Source organism: Vicugna pacos, chromosome 16, assembly GCF_048564905.1.
Source record: "Vicugna pacos chromosome 16, VicPac4, whole genome shotgun sequence".
NCBI classification, from domain to species: Eukaryota; Metazoa; Chordata; class Mammalia; order Artiodactyla; family Camelidae; genus Vicugna; species Vicugna pacos.
Genome location: NC_133002.1, coordinates 7,524,656 through 7,542,119, shown reverse-complemented (window position 1 = coordinate 7,542,119; position 17,464 = coordinate 7,524,656). Strand labels below are relative to the sequence as shown.

At 37.6% G+C, this 17,464-nt stretch overlaps 1 protein-coding gene across 4 annotated transcripts in view; it reads right to left on the bottom strand.

Annotated features, from left to right (window-relative positions):
* Positions 1–17,464, bottom strand: part of ANKFY1 (ankyrin repeat and FYVE domain containing 1) — a 73,805-nt gene that overhangs the window by 34,126 nt on the left and 22,215 nt on the right. For 3 of the 4 annotated variants that reach the window (XM_006218845.4, XM_015251688.3, XM_015251689.3), the window contains 2 exons: positions 5,278–5,413; positions 810–933 (listed from right to left, as the gene is read on the bottom strand). In XM_006218845.4, the coding sequence (XP_006218907.1) occupies positions 810–933; positions 5,278–5,413 (260 nt within the window). Of the gene's footprint in view, positions 1–809; positions 934–5,277; positions 5,414–8,316; positions 8,395–17,464 lie in introns of those variants that run through there. The other variant, XM_015251690.3, reaches the window with a different exon arrangement.

The window sequence follows — 17,464 nt, the reverse complement described above, 5'->3', positions numbered from 1 at the left end:
CCTCCCGGTGAGATGGTGAAGCACAGGCAGCACTGACATCCCACAAGGACGCAGCCACGGGGCCTCCACGTGAGAACAGAGCCAGCCCACAACCCTACAAAGATGGCAATCACGGAATCAATCAGAACTTCCGCAAACAACTCCTTCCCCTGAGTCTCCATCAGTCTCTCCGGTTACAGATCTCTAAGCTCCCACCTGTTCTAGCAGGGCAGGTACTGTTCCTGTTTCAAGTCTTTAATATCCAGTTAAGACACTTCCTCTCATAACACTGTTGAATACCAAACAATTTACAGAAACTAGGTTATAAAACATAGCACTCACCATGTTTTTTTTTAAAAATGCAAAACAGACACCAAAAAAAGAAATGTAAAGCCTGTTCTGTAGGACGAGAGCTACCTAAGCGGGGCCACGCTGAATTTCACAGGGCTCTCCACGCGATGAGAAGGCAGGGGGAGCTGGGAGATGGTGCTGCAGAGCACCACATGCAGGCCTGTCGGCCCCGCAGCAGCACTTGCTCCCCGGCTCAGCCGCAGCTTCTGCAGACGAAAGGTGAAGCAGGTGTCCCTTCCTTCCAAGCCTGCTTTCTGATCTGAGCTATCTTCTGCCCCTCTACTTCAAAATCAGAACAGTGAGACTTTCAGAGCCAAAGGAATCTCAGGGATGATCTAGTGCAACTACTTAGCCTTCAGTTTTGAGGAAGAGGAAACTAGGGGCCAGAGTGGGATCTGCCTATGGAACCAGGTCTCAAGCCCAGGTCTTCTGACTTTCAGTGCGGGTGCTTTGTCCACAGCCCTCAAGCCCACACTCACCCAATGACTCGCTATGATTTCTGCACAGTAGTTCATCAGCGTGCTGGCGTTCAGCTCCTCCGCAGTCTGATAGAAGCGGATGCAGTTCCTGACATTCACCAGAGACATCACACCCTTCTCACACCTACAAGACAATACGAATGGTGAACAGTATTACTCACAAATGAACAAACCAAAGCAATAATCTGTGTACTGGTTGGCTATGTCCTCCAACAGCACTAATGTGTAAGGTTTAAGCACAGTAGTTATGAATAAATGATAGCTGAGCTACCATGTTTTAAAAGTACTAGAATTTCATTATTAATAGTATATTATTCATTCTGGTCAGAACCAAAATAATCTATAAATAAACATGTTAAGCATACCCTGCCCCAACTGCCTTGAAAGTAATCACTTGAAACTTGCTGATCACACACAGGCAACTGTAACATCAAACACACAACGGACCACATTCAGTCCTTTGATATTTAATTGTATGGGACACATTTGCAGTTCCCGCCAGCACAACTCTATCATGCAACCAATGTGACTTAGAAATAGCTTCAAATATGAGGCTCCGTGCCTCAATAAATGAACACCTCCTCAAAAGTCTTTCCAGGGGAGAAGGTATAGCTCAGTGCTGGACTGCATGCTTAACATACATGAGGTCCTGGGTTCAATCCCCAGTACCTCCATCAAAATAAAATAAACAAATAAACCTAATTACCTCCCACCCACCACCAAAAAAAAAAAAAAAAAAAAAGAGAGAGAGAAAGAGAAAAAAAATCTTTCCAAATGGTGATCTATATGGTATGTGAATTATAACTTAATAAAGTTGTTTTCAGAAAGTCCACTTTAAAAATCTATCAAGAATAGGAATGATTGAGTTAAGAGTCGAAATACAGTACACCAAGACAGAGAACTGGCCACGATGGATGTCCCATAGAGCCTGGCAACAACAACAACAATCACAAAATCACTAGTAAGAGAGCACCCTCTACATCAGGGCAGAAAGGGCTGTGCACAGGCACGCAGGCAGGCAGGCAGGCAGGCAGGCCTCTGGCAGCACAAAGCAGGCATGTGCCCAAGCCTAGAAGATGCAGTACTGGGCAGCCACACGCTTCTGCTGCCCCAGAACTCCTGGAAACCCTGGTGAGCCTCCAGAGAATGGGGCCCCGGGGGGAAGGAGCAGGCGGCCTTGCCTGCACATCTCCTCACAAATCAGGTTCACCTCCAAGGGCAGCAGAGGAGCCTAATATGGTGACACCCCACTGTTGCTTCTTCTGTCTCACTAATTCCCACAGAACCCCTTTTCTGATTACAAGGGCAGAACGTACTGATGAGAGCCAAATGAACCGTGAATTGAGGTCCACTAAATTTGAGGCCAAACTACACAAGCTCTCTGTGCCTCCATCTCCTCTGTGAAATAGGGAGAGTACTCTATTTCAGATATTTGGAGGAGCTCTGTGTGTTTTTCAAGGTAAAGGAAAATCGTACAAACTCTGCACAGTCTGAGGTACAAAAGAGGCCTGCTCGCTCGTGTGAGGTCCTTCTCAAGGGAGTTGCATAATTTAATAACTAATACAAATGGGTTTCAGTACTACTATAAATGAAAATAACTGATTAGCTAGCAGATAATTCCCAACTTTAACAGGTGAGGTCTGGAAAGTAAGTGCAGCGGCAGATAGGGAAAGAAAGGGGGAAAGTCATGAGAAAGACCTGGGAAGAAAAGGGAGCAAACTTTCCACAAGTGAGACCCTAGCGAGGAGCAAGACTGACCCTGGAGTCATTTCTCCGCCTCACAGTAAATGCAGGCCCCTATTTTATTCCAAGACCTGAGGTGAAGTACTTTGTTGTTAAGCAACATAGCGGACTTGGTGTAAAGAAGCATCTTGCCCAGGGCACTTTTAAACCAAATTGTTACAATATCTAAATAAGTCACTATAGCAATGAGTAACAGTGTTCTATTTCTGAGCCCCTGCTTTCTGGACCACTAGTTTCCCCAAACTCTCTCAAACCACAGCAAAGTTTGCTGCAGTCATTCTGACCCCGGGCTACGAAACCAGAGCGTTCCAGGAGAAAAAGCCCTTTCAGGAACTTTTATAACACTTTCACAGTGACAAATATTCTAACATCCTGAAACACGGTGTGATCTCAGGGAGTACTGACTCACATCTGTAGAGCACTTTGCAAAGCATGTTTACAGACAAAAATGCCGAGAGTCTAAAAATTCCATTCTCCTCCTTACTACTGCCAAAAGACGCTGCAACAAGATACTCAACTACGTTTCATGAGGACAGATGTTCTGTTACAACTGGCAGACTCTTCATTTTCACCAGACTCTGGGATCCCCTGAGTGTCATTCACTATTTGGATAGCCTATAAATAGTGACTGACATGATTTACACAACTGAAGAATGTCATCATATTTAAAAATTCAGACTCTCAGTTCACATCTTCTATTTGAAAAGTAGCAGGGCAGACTAACTTTCCTCTGAAGGGATTTTGCTGTTGTTAATATATGTTTTTAATTTTCCAGTACAAAAAAGGTAGATGCACAAAAATGATAAGCCTAATTTTTAAAGTACAAAATCAAGCATAAACTCAAGCGTCCCACAAACTCCTGCCCAGTCTTGTATCCACCCCATGTGTATAAATATAAGACATAAGAAAATTATTGAAAGGATAAACAAAAGGTTAACAGTAGTTGAATTACAGATTATTTACTTTTTTCTTTATATCATTCTAAAATTTCCAAATACTATATATTTTCCAAATACTAAAATTTCCAAATACTATATGTCGCTGGTAATCAGGAAAAAAATTATTATATTAACTGTTTTTAACATACACTATTAATTCTCTCTCCTTTTTTTAAAGTGTTTTCCTGATAATACACAAAAAACTTCCTTTTCATCAAATTGGTGACAGCATCCCCAAACCATCAAGATTCCTACATTACAGAAATGAGCAACACCTGCTTCACATTTAACTGCACACATTTGTGTTGGAGCTCTTCCACTATTTTACATGTGTAATTTCTCCTGCAGACAGCAGTGGGCACTCTGTGACCTTCTAAAAGCCAGCACTGAATCCACTGCTAGGTCTCTTCCATTCCAGCTTTTAACAAAGACATAACAGATAACAGCTTACACCCACATCCAACAATACAAAATTGAGCATCTGGTAATGTTGATAGTTATGAAGCCTAATCAGTAGATAAACAGCAAACATTTTAATTAAAGAATCCATTACACAGATTACAATTATCTAAACTACTTCAACCCCAGGGCACTTTTATCAAAGCAATTTAATTTATAAGCAAGTTGCACAAGGTCAATGAGAGAAAGCTCATAAAATCTAGGGGAGAAAAAAGAAGCAGCTATAAATCATACTCAGTCTAATTAAAATCATTTCATTTCACTCTTAGATGACTCAGAAACTCATCCAAAGAAAGGCCTTGACTAAAGTCAGCTTTGCTAACCTAATACTTACCGTATGTGCCTACGAATCTTAGACCTGTTTGTTTCAGTTACTAGGTTTAGGTATGAAAATGCACTCAAGCCCACGTCAACCACAGACAGCTGGGAGTAACCTGTATACGGACCGTGTGGAGCACAGCAGCCACCTCATGGGAAACATCGGCCCCACAATGAAAACAGAACAAGCAGCTCTAGGAAGCAAGGTCTCTCTTGACTCTCTGAAGGCAACACAACAACACAAGGTGGAGTGCTTCTTGATGGCGGAAACTCTCTTCTTCACCCACCCAGGAGAAAAGCCACTCCTTCAGGCATGGAGGAGAATACAAAAGATGACTAAACAATGTAAAAAGATGCTCAACCTGCCAAACTGACTACCAAGGGCCACATCTCCAACAGAAACTAAGGGGCATTTTGCCTGATATCATCTGGTCTATGTTTTGTTTTCTGTTGTCCTAAAAGGCCAACTTGGGAGAGCAACAGAGAAAACGCAAAATAAAAAACATAGCAGGCTATCTCCTCGGGACCCCAAACAGCAGTATCAAATGAAGTGAGATGACAGGAAACATTGGCTGTGAAACTCCCTGAGCCACACTCCCATGGATTAATTTACGATTGATGTGTTTCTAACAAAGAGAGTATGACCGAGAACTTCATCCAAGTAGATACAAGAGAGAGTAGAATAAAATGTCAAAGGAAATGGTACAGAAGGAAAAGCTGAGGGGTTGGACACTGGATCATATCAAATTCAGCTCATCAGGTCACACAATCATGTAATCTCAGGTACTAAACCACTGAAAGAAAAGAAAATACCTAAAAGCCTTGGAAAATTTAGCTGACAAGGTAACACAAAGCAAGGGAGATCAAATTCTCTCCCCACTACTGCCTTTAAAAGAACACCTTGCAAAAGTTATTTACATTAGCAGAAGAAGCTGTTTTCCCAGAGCTTGGCATAATTAAAGCTCAGCCACCACCATCTGAGGTGCTTGAATATATCTGCTGTGACTTGCCTCTCCCTAAGGAGCTGTAGCTGAAACCGATTAGCTAGTTTCATCAACTCAGTCAGGAACACATCATCTTCTCTGAACTCCAATTCATCCGTATAGATCCAGCGAAGCATTGTCATTGTCACCTCAGGGTTAGCATCTGGTTAAAGAAAAAAAGTACAAAAAAGTTCAAAAACAAAGCACAGATGACATACTTAGACCTTCTTGAGGACCCCTAAAAGTTGAGGCTAATAAATTCTGGTACACCCAACTCAAAGAAATATCACACAGTCGTTAAAAACAGTGATTAAGTATTCTGGGTACCATCTGACTCCAGAAAAGTGTTACAAAGTTTTGCGAGGGGCTGTAGGTAGGGGAAATGAAATTTTAGTAAAGATGTATAAAGTAAAAACTGGGGGAAAATATTTTAAACATATGACAGAGTTTACATTCTAATAAAAAGATCTTAACAATTAAAAATGAAAAGATGAACATCCAGTGGAAATATGGAAAATGGATATAAACAGTTAATTCACAAAGGTAAATAAAATGGCCAAAAGAATCTTACCAACAACTAAATGCAAATTTAAACTACCACACATTTTTTTTACCTCTCAGACTAGCAAAGACTCTTAAAAGTGCAAAACCTTTTACACAGAAATTATACATGTAGATTATTATCCTAAGGAAACAGCTGAGCAAACATAGAGAAATACAAGATAGTCAATGCAGTATTATTTTTAATAATGAAAAACTGGAGCAAAACTCTTACTAGTCCAACAATGGAGAACTAATTAATTAAATGACAGAATATACTATAAAATTCTACAACAACTAAAATTAACTAAATCTATAGTCAATAAAAAAGATACTCACTACATAGCGAATAAAAAAATAAGTGGCTAAAAATATAGGTATTAAATTATCTCATTTTTTTGTTAAAACATATTTGTGCCTGAATGTGTATACATTCACACACACCCCCACAACATATACATAGTTTTGTCTCTCTCCCATTCAAGTACTAACCAGGTCCAATTCTACTTGGCCTCCAAGATGAGACAGGATCGAAGACAGTCAGGGTGGCAAGGCTACAGACAGAGTGACTGTCGTCTGTCTGTCTGTCTATCGATCTTTTGAGAGACTGAAAGGATATACATTAAAATTATCGACCCTTGTAGAATTTGTAACTAATTTTTCTTTTAGCATATTTCCTCCCTGATTTTTATTTTAAAAGCATGCATTATTTATGTAATTTTATAAGTTAAAATAAAGATTTTACAGCAACTTGGGAAAATGCTTGGGATGAAAATTATTAAAATATCTAAACTATGATTTCAACTAAAATCAACTCTTGGTTAATCAGAAAAAAGGACAATGATGGTCAGAGGACCACTTAAAATCATGGTGTACACCAGTGGTTCTCAAAGGTAGTCCAGGGCTAAAAGAATCAGCATCATCTGGGAACCTGCTAGGAATTCTTATCCTCAGGCCCACCCCAGATCCACTGAATCAGAAACTGTGAGGGTGCGGCCCAGCATTTGTGTTTTAACAAGTCCTTCATGTGACTTTGATGCTTGCTAGGGTTTAAGAAATTATACTCAGTTCTTGATTATCTAATAAAGGTGGAACATGCACCAGGAACATCCTATTAATCTAGTGGTGAGGCAATAATTCAACAGCTCTTATTAACCCTTTGTCTTCCAACTACAGTGGGGAGGAGATGGTTGAAGGGAGTAATGTCAAGTTACTGATTAACTTGCAACCACATTAATTCACTGTCATTCTCTAAAACAGCCCACTAGTAAAAAGAAAAAGAAAAAAAAAAGGCATAACTGGGGGGGGATGGACGGACCCCAAGTGAAAAATAACACACAAAAATGCTAATAACGATTAGGTTAAGGTCTGTTTTTTTTTTTCTCTCTCTTACCTGTCAAGGTAGTAATAGCACTTTTAAAATGTCTTAAGAAAGAAAACATTTTAAAATCAGATGAAAATCAAACTGGGCTTATCTAAATAATCTACTTAATGTACTTCAACTAAGCAGTCTCAAGTATAGAGTACTAGATCCTAGAAGAGTGAAATTCTAAGCTAGTTTTGTAAACTGGGTTTAATGCCTCAGTAGTTTCTTAACAAAAACAACAAAAATATATGTATATATATGTAGGCCATGTGATTCGTCCAGAGTCGGCAAAAATGCCAAAACTGTGTGTAGGCAGAACTTACTTTACTGCACTTCATCACACTTTGCAGGTAATGTGTTTGGTTTTTTTTTTTTCCCCCACAAACTGAAGGTTTATGGCAACCCTGTGTTGTCATATGATGGTTAGAAATTTTTAGCAATAAAGCATTTTTAGATTAAAGTATGCATTGTGTTTTTAGACATAATGCTAATGCATTTACTACAGTGTAAACAACGTTTATATGCACCAGGAAACCAAAGAATTCACATGACTCACTCTATTACAACATTTGCGCTTTACGGCGGTGGTCTGGGCGGAATCTGCGGTATCTCCGGGGCATATGCCTGTGCACTCTTGTTCCCCTCATACAGCCTTATCTTGGAAAGAGAGCTCATTCCTGAGGATGAGAACATCCCCAACCACACTATCCTCAAACATTTGCTCTGTGGTAGTTTAATTTTGTTTTAAAATTTGGCTGGTTTCCTTTAATAACGGTACCCCCAATTGTCCAAACCAATCAACTTGACCTGTACAACTGATAAACCAAAACCTAAATAGTTTTCTTAAAAACCACCATCAGCAGGGATGTCCTGGAAGCCCTCAAATTTTCAAATTAAGATTCAAGGGATCACCAAACTTTCCCACTCCTGCCCTGATTCTTCCCTTAATCTCCAAAATACACCAAGAATAAATCCATTTTATTCTCAGTCTCAGAGACTTAGACTAAGCAGCCAGCTGTGTGAGGTGGGCAGAGAACAATGAGCCATAAGGAGAGTATATGGTTCCAACTGTGTAATTTTAGGCAAATCATGCTATCTCCTTCCAATCTACTTAAGCAAGTGGCTATAAAAGTCAGATGACCCCATAAATCAGGAATTACCTTGAAAAGGAGCAGACTGTGAGAAATGAAACCATCCATGACCTGCATTGGGTATGCTTGCTACTAGAGGCCGTCACCCCCTCAGCAGGCCCAGCACTCAAGCTGGTGAAAAAAAAAAAAAAATCTGTGACTGGGAGGATGAAAAGAAAAATTACACCCAAACTTCAAACTGCACTATAGTCCAGGATGTGTAAAGTCACGCTTTGGCGAATTTGAGATTTTCTATTTGAGCTAGTTTTTTTGTTGCTGTTTTGATTTCATTTTAAATATATGTTTTATAAGACATTTGGAAAGAATGGGAATAAACTTATCTGTACACAATTAACTAGTAAGTGAAGCATACTGAGGAAATTTTGTTACTTAAATCCTCTATTCCATCTGTCAAAACTGAGAAAAGTGTTTTGAATTTCCTACTATGACTGGTTCAGTTGTCTTTTGAGTTTCCAACTATTTTCTCTTCATCTATTTTACAGAAAAGTTTTTGATTCATAAAATTTAAAAATCATGATATGCTGCATATTTTATCAGTAAAAACATCCTCTTTAGCCAATTTAAGGATGTACCTTTAAATACAACTTCTTGGGGAAAACAACAAAAAAAAAAACACCCCAAGCCCTGTCAAAAAAGAGTAAAATGATAGAGGGTCTAGTTTTGTTATGGCAGTGTGACAACCTGTCCTATTTTAACTGATTATAGCTAAAAACTCTACGCAGAAAATAGAACTACAGGGGAAAGCAAATCTTGAAGTAATCGCACTGGATGAGCTTCTTGATTTTTTTTCTCTTCATGGCTTTGCCCTGAGGGTAGACCTGTCCAGGAGCAACTCTCCTGTGGTGGCCATGGGGATGCCTAAGACTCCAATAAAAACTCCATCTTTCTGGCCAGATGAACCAGGAAAGGGAGCCCTAAGGGGATGGAAGGATAAGGGGAGAATCCCAGAGCTAGGAGGGCCGGAGGAGATCTCCTAATCCTGTGTATGAAGCCACACAGGCCTCAGGCTCATCTCTGAGCCAACCATGCATGGAAGAGTCCCAGCCCAGCTTTAAGAACTGAAGTGATATTTGAACCACCACCCACAGAAAGTGAAACAGAACCTGCAATCTCAACCTAAGGAGATTTAGCATTTTCCAGAGGATGACACAGGACCCAGAGTCTAAACAACATGAAGGTGATGTCCAGGATACAAACCAAAATCATTTCAAACAGAGAAATATTTGGAAAATATGACCATTTTTCAAGGGAAAGACAATCAACATATTCCAACTTCAAGATGACCCAGATATTGAACTGCTTTATCAAAGACTTGAAAACATCTAGTATAATTCTGCTCCAAAAGGAAAACACTTGAAGTCAAAAGATAAAAAATTTCAGCATCTAAACTATAAAAAAGAACAAACAGAAATTATAGAAATGAAAAATACAATATACATGTAATAAAAACTCACTCAATGGGCTCATGAGCAGAATGAAAATCGCAGTGGAAAAAGTCAGTACTTGAAGACAGAGCAATAGAATTTATCCTATCTGAAGAACACAGAGGAAAAAGATTGGGGGCGGGAGGGAAGAGAGCCTCAGAGATGTATTGAGTAGTAACAAAAGGTCTAGTTTATGTGTCATTGGAGTCTCAGAAGGAGAGAAAAAGAGAGCAAGGAAGAAAAATTCTTGAAGAAATAATGGTCAAGAATTTTCCTGATTTGGTGACAGACATATAAGTTTTTAGATTCAGGATCTTAGTACTCCATCCAAACAAGAAGACACTTGTATTTAGACATATCAGCAAACTGCTACAAACTAAAAAACAACTCCTCATTACTTCACAGGCACTAGAATAACACTTATCGACAGCAAAACAAAACAGCAAACAGTGTGTTGGTGAGGATGTGGAGAAACTGGAACCCTTGTATGCTGTTGGTGGAAATATAAAATGGTGCAGTCCCTATGGAAAATAGTTTCTCCAAAAACTAAAAATAGAATTACTATATGACCCAGCAATTCCACTTCTGGGTATATATCCGAAAGAACTGAAAGCGGGATCTTAAAGAGAGATTTGTACACCAATATTCACCGCAGCATTATTTACAATAGCCAAAAGGTACAAGAAACCCAAATGGCCATAAGTGGGTGTAAGTATAAACCAAATATGGATATATACAGTGGAATACTATTCAGCCCTAAAAAGTAAGGGAATTCTGACACATCCTACAAAAATGAATGAACTTTGAGATCATCATGTTAAGTAAAATAAACTAGTCACAAGCAGACAAATACTTTATTATTCTACTTATATGAGATAAGTAAAGTTGTTAACAGGTTATACATATATCCTGTAATCCCTAGAGCAGTGGTTCTCAACTAGAGCCAATTTTGCCCTCAAGGGACATCTGGCAATGTCTGGAAATATTTTTGGCAATCAAAACTGGGGGGCGTGCTATTGGCACTGAGTGGGGAAAGGTCAGGAATACTGCTAGATATCCTATAATGCACAGGACAGCTCCCACAGCAAAGAATTATCTAGCCCAAAATATCCATAGCACTGAGGTTGAAGAACTTCACCCTAGATCAACCACTAAACAAGACATAGAGATAAAGCCTAGAAGTTAATAGACACACTCAAATGAAATACTAAATACTCAAATTACCCAAAAGGCAAGAAAATGAGAACAAAGGGAAAAAAGAGGGAACTGACAGAAAAATAAAATAGTAGCCTTTGTCATTAAAATAATCACATTACATATTTATGGTCTAAACACTTCAGTTAAAGAGAATAGATAAAAAGTAAGACTTCAGTATATGTTGCCTAAGGGACACACTTTAAATATAAAGACACAGATAAGTTGAAAGTGAACAAATAGAAAAAGATATACCATACAAATAGTAAGCATAAGAAGTTTGGAGTGACTAATTAATATCAGATAAAGTAGACTTCAAGACATAGAGTTTTACTAGATATAAAAATTATTTCAGTATGATAAAAGCCACTATTCATTAGGAAGTAATAATAATTGGAAATGTATACGAGTATAATGACAAAGGCACAAAATATATGAAGCAAAAACTGACAATTAAAGAGAGAACTTAAGAGTTCTGAAATTACAGGAGATGTTAACACCCACCTTTAAGGAACTTATAGAACTAGACATAAAAAGAAAATATATAGAAAGTCTGAAAAATGTTATCAAATACCTTGATCTAACTGACATTTAAAGAACACTACATCCAACAACTGCAGAATATACCTTCTTTTCGAGTGTACATATATTCACCAGGACAGACCAGGTGCTGAGCAATAAGTCTCAATAAATTTAAAAGGCACAAAATCATATAAAATGTGTTCTCTGACAACAGAATTAAATTAGAAACAAGTAAGAATGAAATATCCAGGAAAACCCCAAATATCTAGAAATTAAGCAACGTTTTTCTAAATAATTCATGGGTCAAAGAATAAATCAAAAGGAAAATTAGAATACATCCTTAACTAAATGACAATGAAAATACAACGTATCAAAGTTTGCAGGAATGCAGCTAGAGCAGTGCTTAGAGAGAAACTTAGAGCTTTAAGTCCTTACATTAGAAAATAGTATCTAAAATAAATTACCTAAGGTTCCACTTTTAGAAACTTGAAAAAAAAAAAATCCAAAGCAAGCAGAAGGAAGATAAAGGCAGAAATCAGTAATACAGAAAACAAGCAGTAGAGAAAATTAATAAAGCCAAAAGTTGATTATTTGAAAAGATCAATAAAATTGACAAATGTCTATCTGGACTGATCAGAAGTAAAAGAGAGAAAACATAAATCACTAATACCAGGAATGAAAAAGGAGTTACTGCTACAGACATTAAAAGAATAATAAGAGAAAATTATACACAACCTTATACCAGCAAATTCTACAATTTAGATGAAATGGACACATTTCTGAAAAATACAACTTGCGAAGACTGACACGAAAGAAAAAAACTTGAGTATCTTTATGTCTATTAAAGAAATTTATCAAAAAATTTCCCAAAAAGGAAACTCCCAGACTCAGATGATGTCAATGATGAATTCTGTCAAATATTCTAGAAAGCATACAAACTTTCAGAAAACAGAGAATGAAGGATCACTCCCAAACTCATTTTATGAAGCCTATATAACCCTAACAGAAAAATCTGACAAAGACATTACAAAAAAAGAAAATTACATACCAATATTCCTCATGATTACTGATGTAAAAATCTTTAATGAAATATTAGCAAACAGGATCCAACAATATATATAAAAAGGACAATATATAATGAGCATGTAGGGCTTTCCCAGGAATGCAAGGATAGTTTAACATTTGAAAAAAATCAATATAATTCACTTTATTAGAATAAAGAAAAACTATATAATCATTTCAATAAGATAAAAAAGAAAGAAATAAAATTCAAAATCAGTTCATAAACCTTCTCAAAAAACACTAGGAATATTCAAATTGATAAAGTACAGCTACAAAACACCTAAAACTAACATCTGTTTATAGAACAATTAAAGATCTCGTCATTTCCCAGTGAAATCAAGAACAAGGCAAGAATGTTCACTTTCAGACAAACCACTTGTACTCAGATTATATACAGATTTCTTAAAATTCAAAACTAAGACGACAATCCAATTTTTAAAAGGGCAAAGAATGTGAACAGACACTTCACAAAAGATAACACAAACGGTCAATAACACATAAAATAATGCTCAACATTATTCATCAGAGGTTGCAAAATAAAACCACAATGAACTCTGCACCCACTAGATTGGCTAATATATAAACAAAACCCAAAAAAACATATCACATGTCAGTAAGAATGTGCAGCCACTGGAACTCTTACACACACTACTAATGGTACACCCATTATGGAAAACAGTTTGGTAGTTTCTTAACATTAAATAGTCACCTCTAAACATTTACCGAAGAGAAACAAGAACACATGTTTACACAAAGACATACACAACTGAGCATAGTAATTTTATGTGTGACAGCAAAAAACTGAATGGAGCACAAATGTCCATCAGTAGGTAAAGGAAAAAACAAATTGTGGTATATTAATACATGGAATACTACTCAGCAATAAGGAATGAACAACTGAAACCACAGCACACTGAGATTTTGGGTGAATCTCAGAATCTTTATGCTGCATGAATGAAGCCAGACAAAAAAGAGTCTACATGCTCTATGATTAAGTCTAGAAAACGCAAACTACTCTACAATGAGTGAAAGCAAATCAGTAGTTGCCTGGGGATGTGGCTGGAATAAAAATAGCCAGGAGGAAACTTTTAGGGAGATAAAAATGTTTGTTATTCCATGTCGTGATGGTTTCAGTTATGTCAAAACTAATCGAACTGCGCATTTTTAATGTGGGCAGTTTATTTCACTTCCTTTATATCTCGATAAAGCTGGAAGAAAAAGAAACCCAAAGGGGGAGGCAGCACAGCACTGTGATTAATGACATGGATTCTGCACCAATTGACCGGGTTCAAACCCCAGCTCAGACACTTACTATTGTGTGACCTTGAGGGAGTTATTTAATATTGCTTCACGGTGTCCTCATGCACAAGATGGGAGTAAACAAGAGGACTTACCTCAAAGTGTTATTCTAAAGATAAATGAGTTAATACCTGTAAACTACCACCACACAGTAACTGCTATACAAAAATTCACTACGATTATTATTAAAACAGACTATTTTAAACCAACACACAGACAAATTTAGCATAACCAAAGATTAGAGAGAAAAGCACAAAAGCCATGTGAGGATTGAGTAAGAGAATATGACCACAGATAAAACAGATTTTTTGAAGCTCTAAGAAAATCTCTGGGAGAGGGCCTTCGCTGTTAGCAGGAGGCGACAAGGCTGTTTGTGTGTCCTCATGACACAGCTGCTAACTTCTAAAGTGAGCAATCCAAAAGACACAGCAAGGAGGAGGTCACAATGCCTTCTAAGCACCTATCTCTGAAGTAACATGTTATTTCTACCACAAATTCAGTCATCTCACACTTAAGAGGAGAACTGGGATCCACCTTTGAAGGGAGAAATATCAAATAATATATGGACACATTTAAAACTACCATGGACATCATCAAAAGGTACACAACATGATCTAATACTGAAATTGAACAACCTTGAGCTGGTGCTTCACATGGTATCCAACAGACACCGCTGTTTCTTTTGAAAATGTTAAGTATCTCTATCCCTGTGAGCTTGCTGTAGCACTTCCGTGAACCTAAGCACACAGCCTGAAAACCTGTGCTCCTTCCACTGCACAATGCAGCCTCCCAGGTCTGTGCTTCAGTGTATATTCTTCCCTATTGGACTGAAAAGGAGGGAAGGAAGATGCTTTCTGTTCTTTGGAATGGCTTGACAGGACCCAGGATACATTCCAGGAAAGCTGCATGACTCACCATAAACTCTTATGCCAGGAAACCACAAGATCTTTGCTGGAGAAAGCATACAAGAAACCAGCTTCAAAACAGCCATTCTAATGCACTGGAGCCTCTCGGTGTCGGCTGCTATTGCTAAGATGCTATAGAGAGGCTATAACAAGTCATTTAGCAGGAAGTAAACTGCTCTGCTTCATAGACAAGTATCCTGCTCTCCTTCCAGCATCAAGATTTGTCACACTGTGTTGAACTAAGTTATATTCTTTTTCTTCCCAGTTGATCAGTCAACATCTTTAAACTTATCTGTAAACTTAACATTATCAAATAAACAAAAAGCAAATTTATATTTTTATCTTTATATTTTGAAACAATTTCAGACTTACAGAACAGATGTAGAAAGTTCCCATATACCCTTTACTCACCTTCCCCTAGTATTAGTTAGCATCTTACAGAACTATAGTACAATTATTAAAACCAGGTGATTAGGACTGATACAATACTATTAATTAATTACAGATCTTAACAAATTTTGCCAGTTTTCCTAATAATGTCCTTTCTATGGTCCAGAATTCAACTGAAGATTCCACATTGCATTTAGTTATCATGTCTCCTTAGTTTCCTCCAATCTGTAACAGTTCCTAAAGCTTACTGGTTTTTCATGACCTTAACCTATTTGAGTAACACTAAACAGTCATTCCCTGGAATGTTCCTCAATTTGGGTTAGTCTGATGCTTTCTCATATTAGACTGAGGTTATGCATTTATGGCAAGAATCCTACAGAAGCAATTGTGCTGGTGTCTCTATATCATATCAGGCACAAAACATTTTATTTTTTTGAACAAGGTATGATTTAAGAAAATTTTCACATATCCAAATAAGTTTTAAATACTTGGTATACAATGCCTACTATATCTTCATCAGTATGTGCTAAAATTTTTATATAATTAACCAAATTTAAGTTGTACCTGTTCAGAATTTTAAGAAATATTACACAAGAACTTCAAAAGAAAATGGGAGGGGAGGGGAGGGGATAGCTCAGTGGTAGAATGCATGCCTAGCATGCACGAGGTCCAGGGATCAATCCCTAGTACCTCCATTAAATAAACAACAAACAAACAAACAAATAAACCTAACTGCTCCCCCTGCCCCCTCCAAAAAAAAGAAAGAAAGAAAATGTGAGGCTTAGGCTGTCAATCTAAGACTGTAAGTTCCATGCAAATAGGAATGTAATTTTTTTCACTGCCATATCCTTAGCACCTTGAAAAGTGCCTGCCACTAAGCATTTGTGATATGAATGGAATAATACTGAAGAAACAAAACACCAATAAATTCATGAAATGATTTTACTAACTCCCTTAGAGTGGAAAAGGTTCAACCATTTAGAACACAGCTTTTACGCTATTTATATACTTGTTTACAAGAGCCTATTTCCAATCTCCCTCAACTGCTGGCCGGCCAGAGTGGTGATGCTTCCAGGTATCACATGACACACAGGCTTCTTAATGGCAGTTTCAGCTGCTACAACCCCAGATTTAGGCACTCACACCCACATCTACCAGGCAATGCAGCAGGACTGCTGGGCAAAACACACAAACATGAACAGGTCCACAGGTGCCACCACCTCCTTGGAACCCTCTCCTATGACACACTCAAAAATAAACTTTGTAAGGGGAAGTAAAGATGCCATGCGCTCTACTACAGCTATGTCAGTAAGCGCCTGGTCTCCCAAAGCCACAAAAAACGCTGGCCCTGCAGCCGCTCACTCCTGAAAGCAAACCTTACAGCAGAGATCAAACTATGTTGATTATTTACAAAAGGAGGTACGTCCTGGGACATTTAAAGGCAGTAACATTATACTTTCCTAAACTCTAGAAACTCCTGATTCCCAGTAATGCGATCTTATGGTCAGATAGTCACATGTTAAAGCAGCTCTTAAATGTTACAATGTACTAAAAAAAAAAAAGTAAAGGGAGAGGGTATAGCTCAAGTGGTAGAGAGCTTGCTTGACATGCACAGGGACCTGGGTTCAATCCCGGGTACCGCCTCTAAAAATAAACAAATAAATAAATCTAATCACCTCCCCCTTAAAAAAGAAAAAAACTAAAAAGAATGGAAAAAGTAAAAGCAAATTTTAAGTTCAGTATTTAAATTAAGCTTTTAAATACATTAATGCAATTTTCTGTGTTCTTATGTAATTTTGTTTGTTCTGAGGAGCAGCCACATTTCATTTTTCCGCCTCATTCATATTGGTTGTATTCAGTATTTCACAATTATACATAAAACTATGATAAACACCTATGCTGTCTAAATTATCTATGACACAATCCATCTGAGCAGAAGTCAGAGGATAAGGCAAAAAATAAAGTAAAACTTTATAGTTCAGCTGCCTAACTGCTTTCTAAAACCATCATACCCATTTACCATGTGACTGGCAATGTGCAAGTGTCAATTTCATGAGCCTCACAACTACTGGGATCATCAATTTTTGCTACTGTAAGTATCAAAAGATGGTAACTTATTCTAAACTTTTTTCTAATAAAGTTCAATATTTGCAACATTTTATTATCTTTTCTAGTTTTGAAAACTATCTGCTCATGTAATCAAGATCCTATTATGCATTCTATGAAGAATACCTCATGATCTAATGGGTTTTAAATGTTATCTATAGTTCTATTATCTGGGGTGAAAAATACATGGCTTCAAAAGATTATACTTTTAAAAAAGACAAACTCTGCTCAGAGATTTCAATCACACAGACTGGT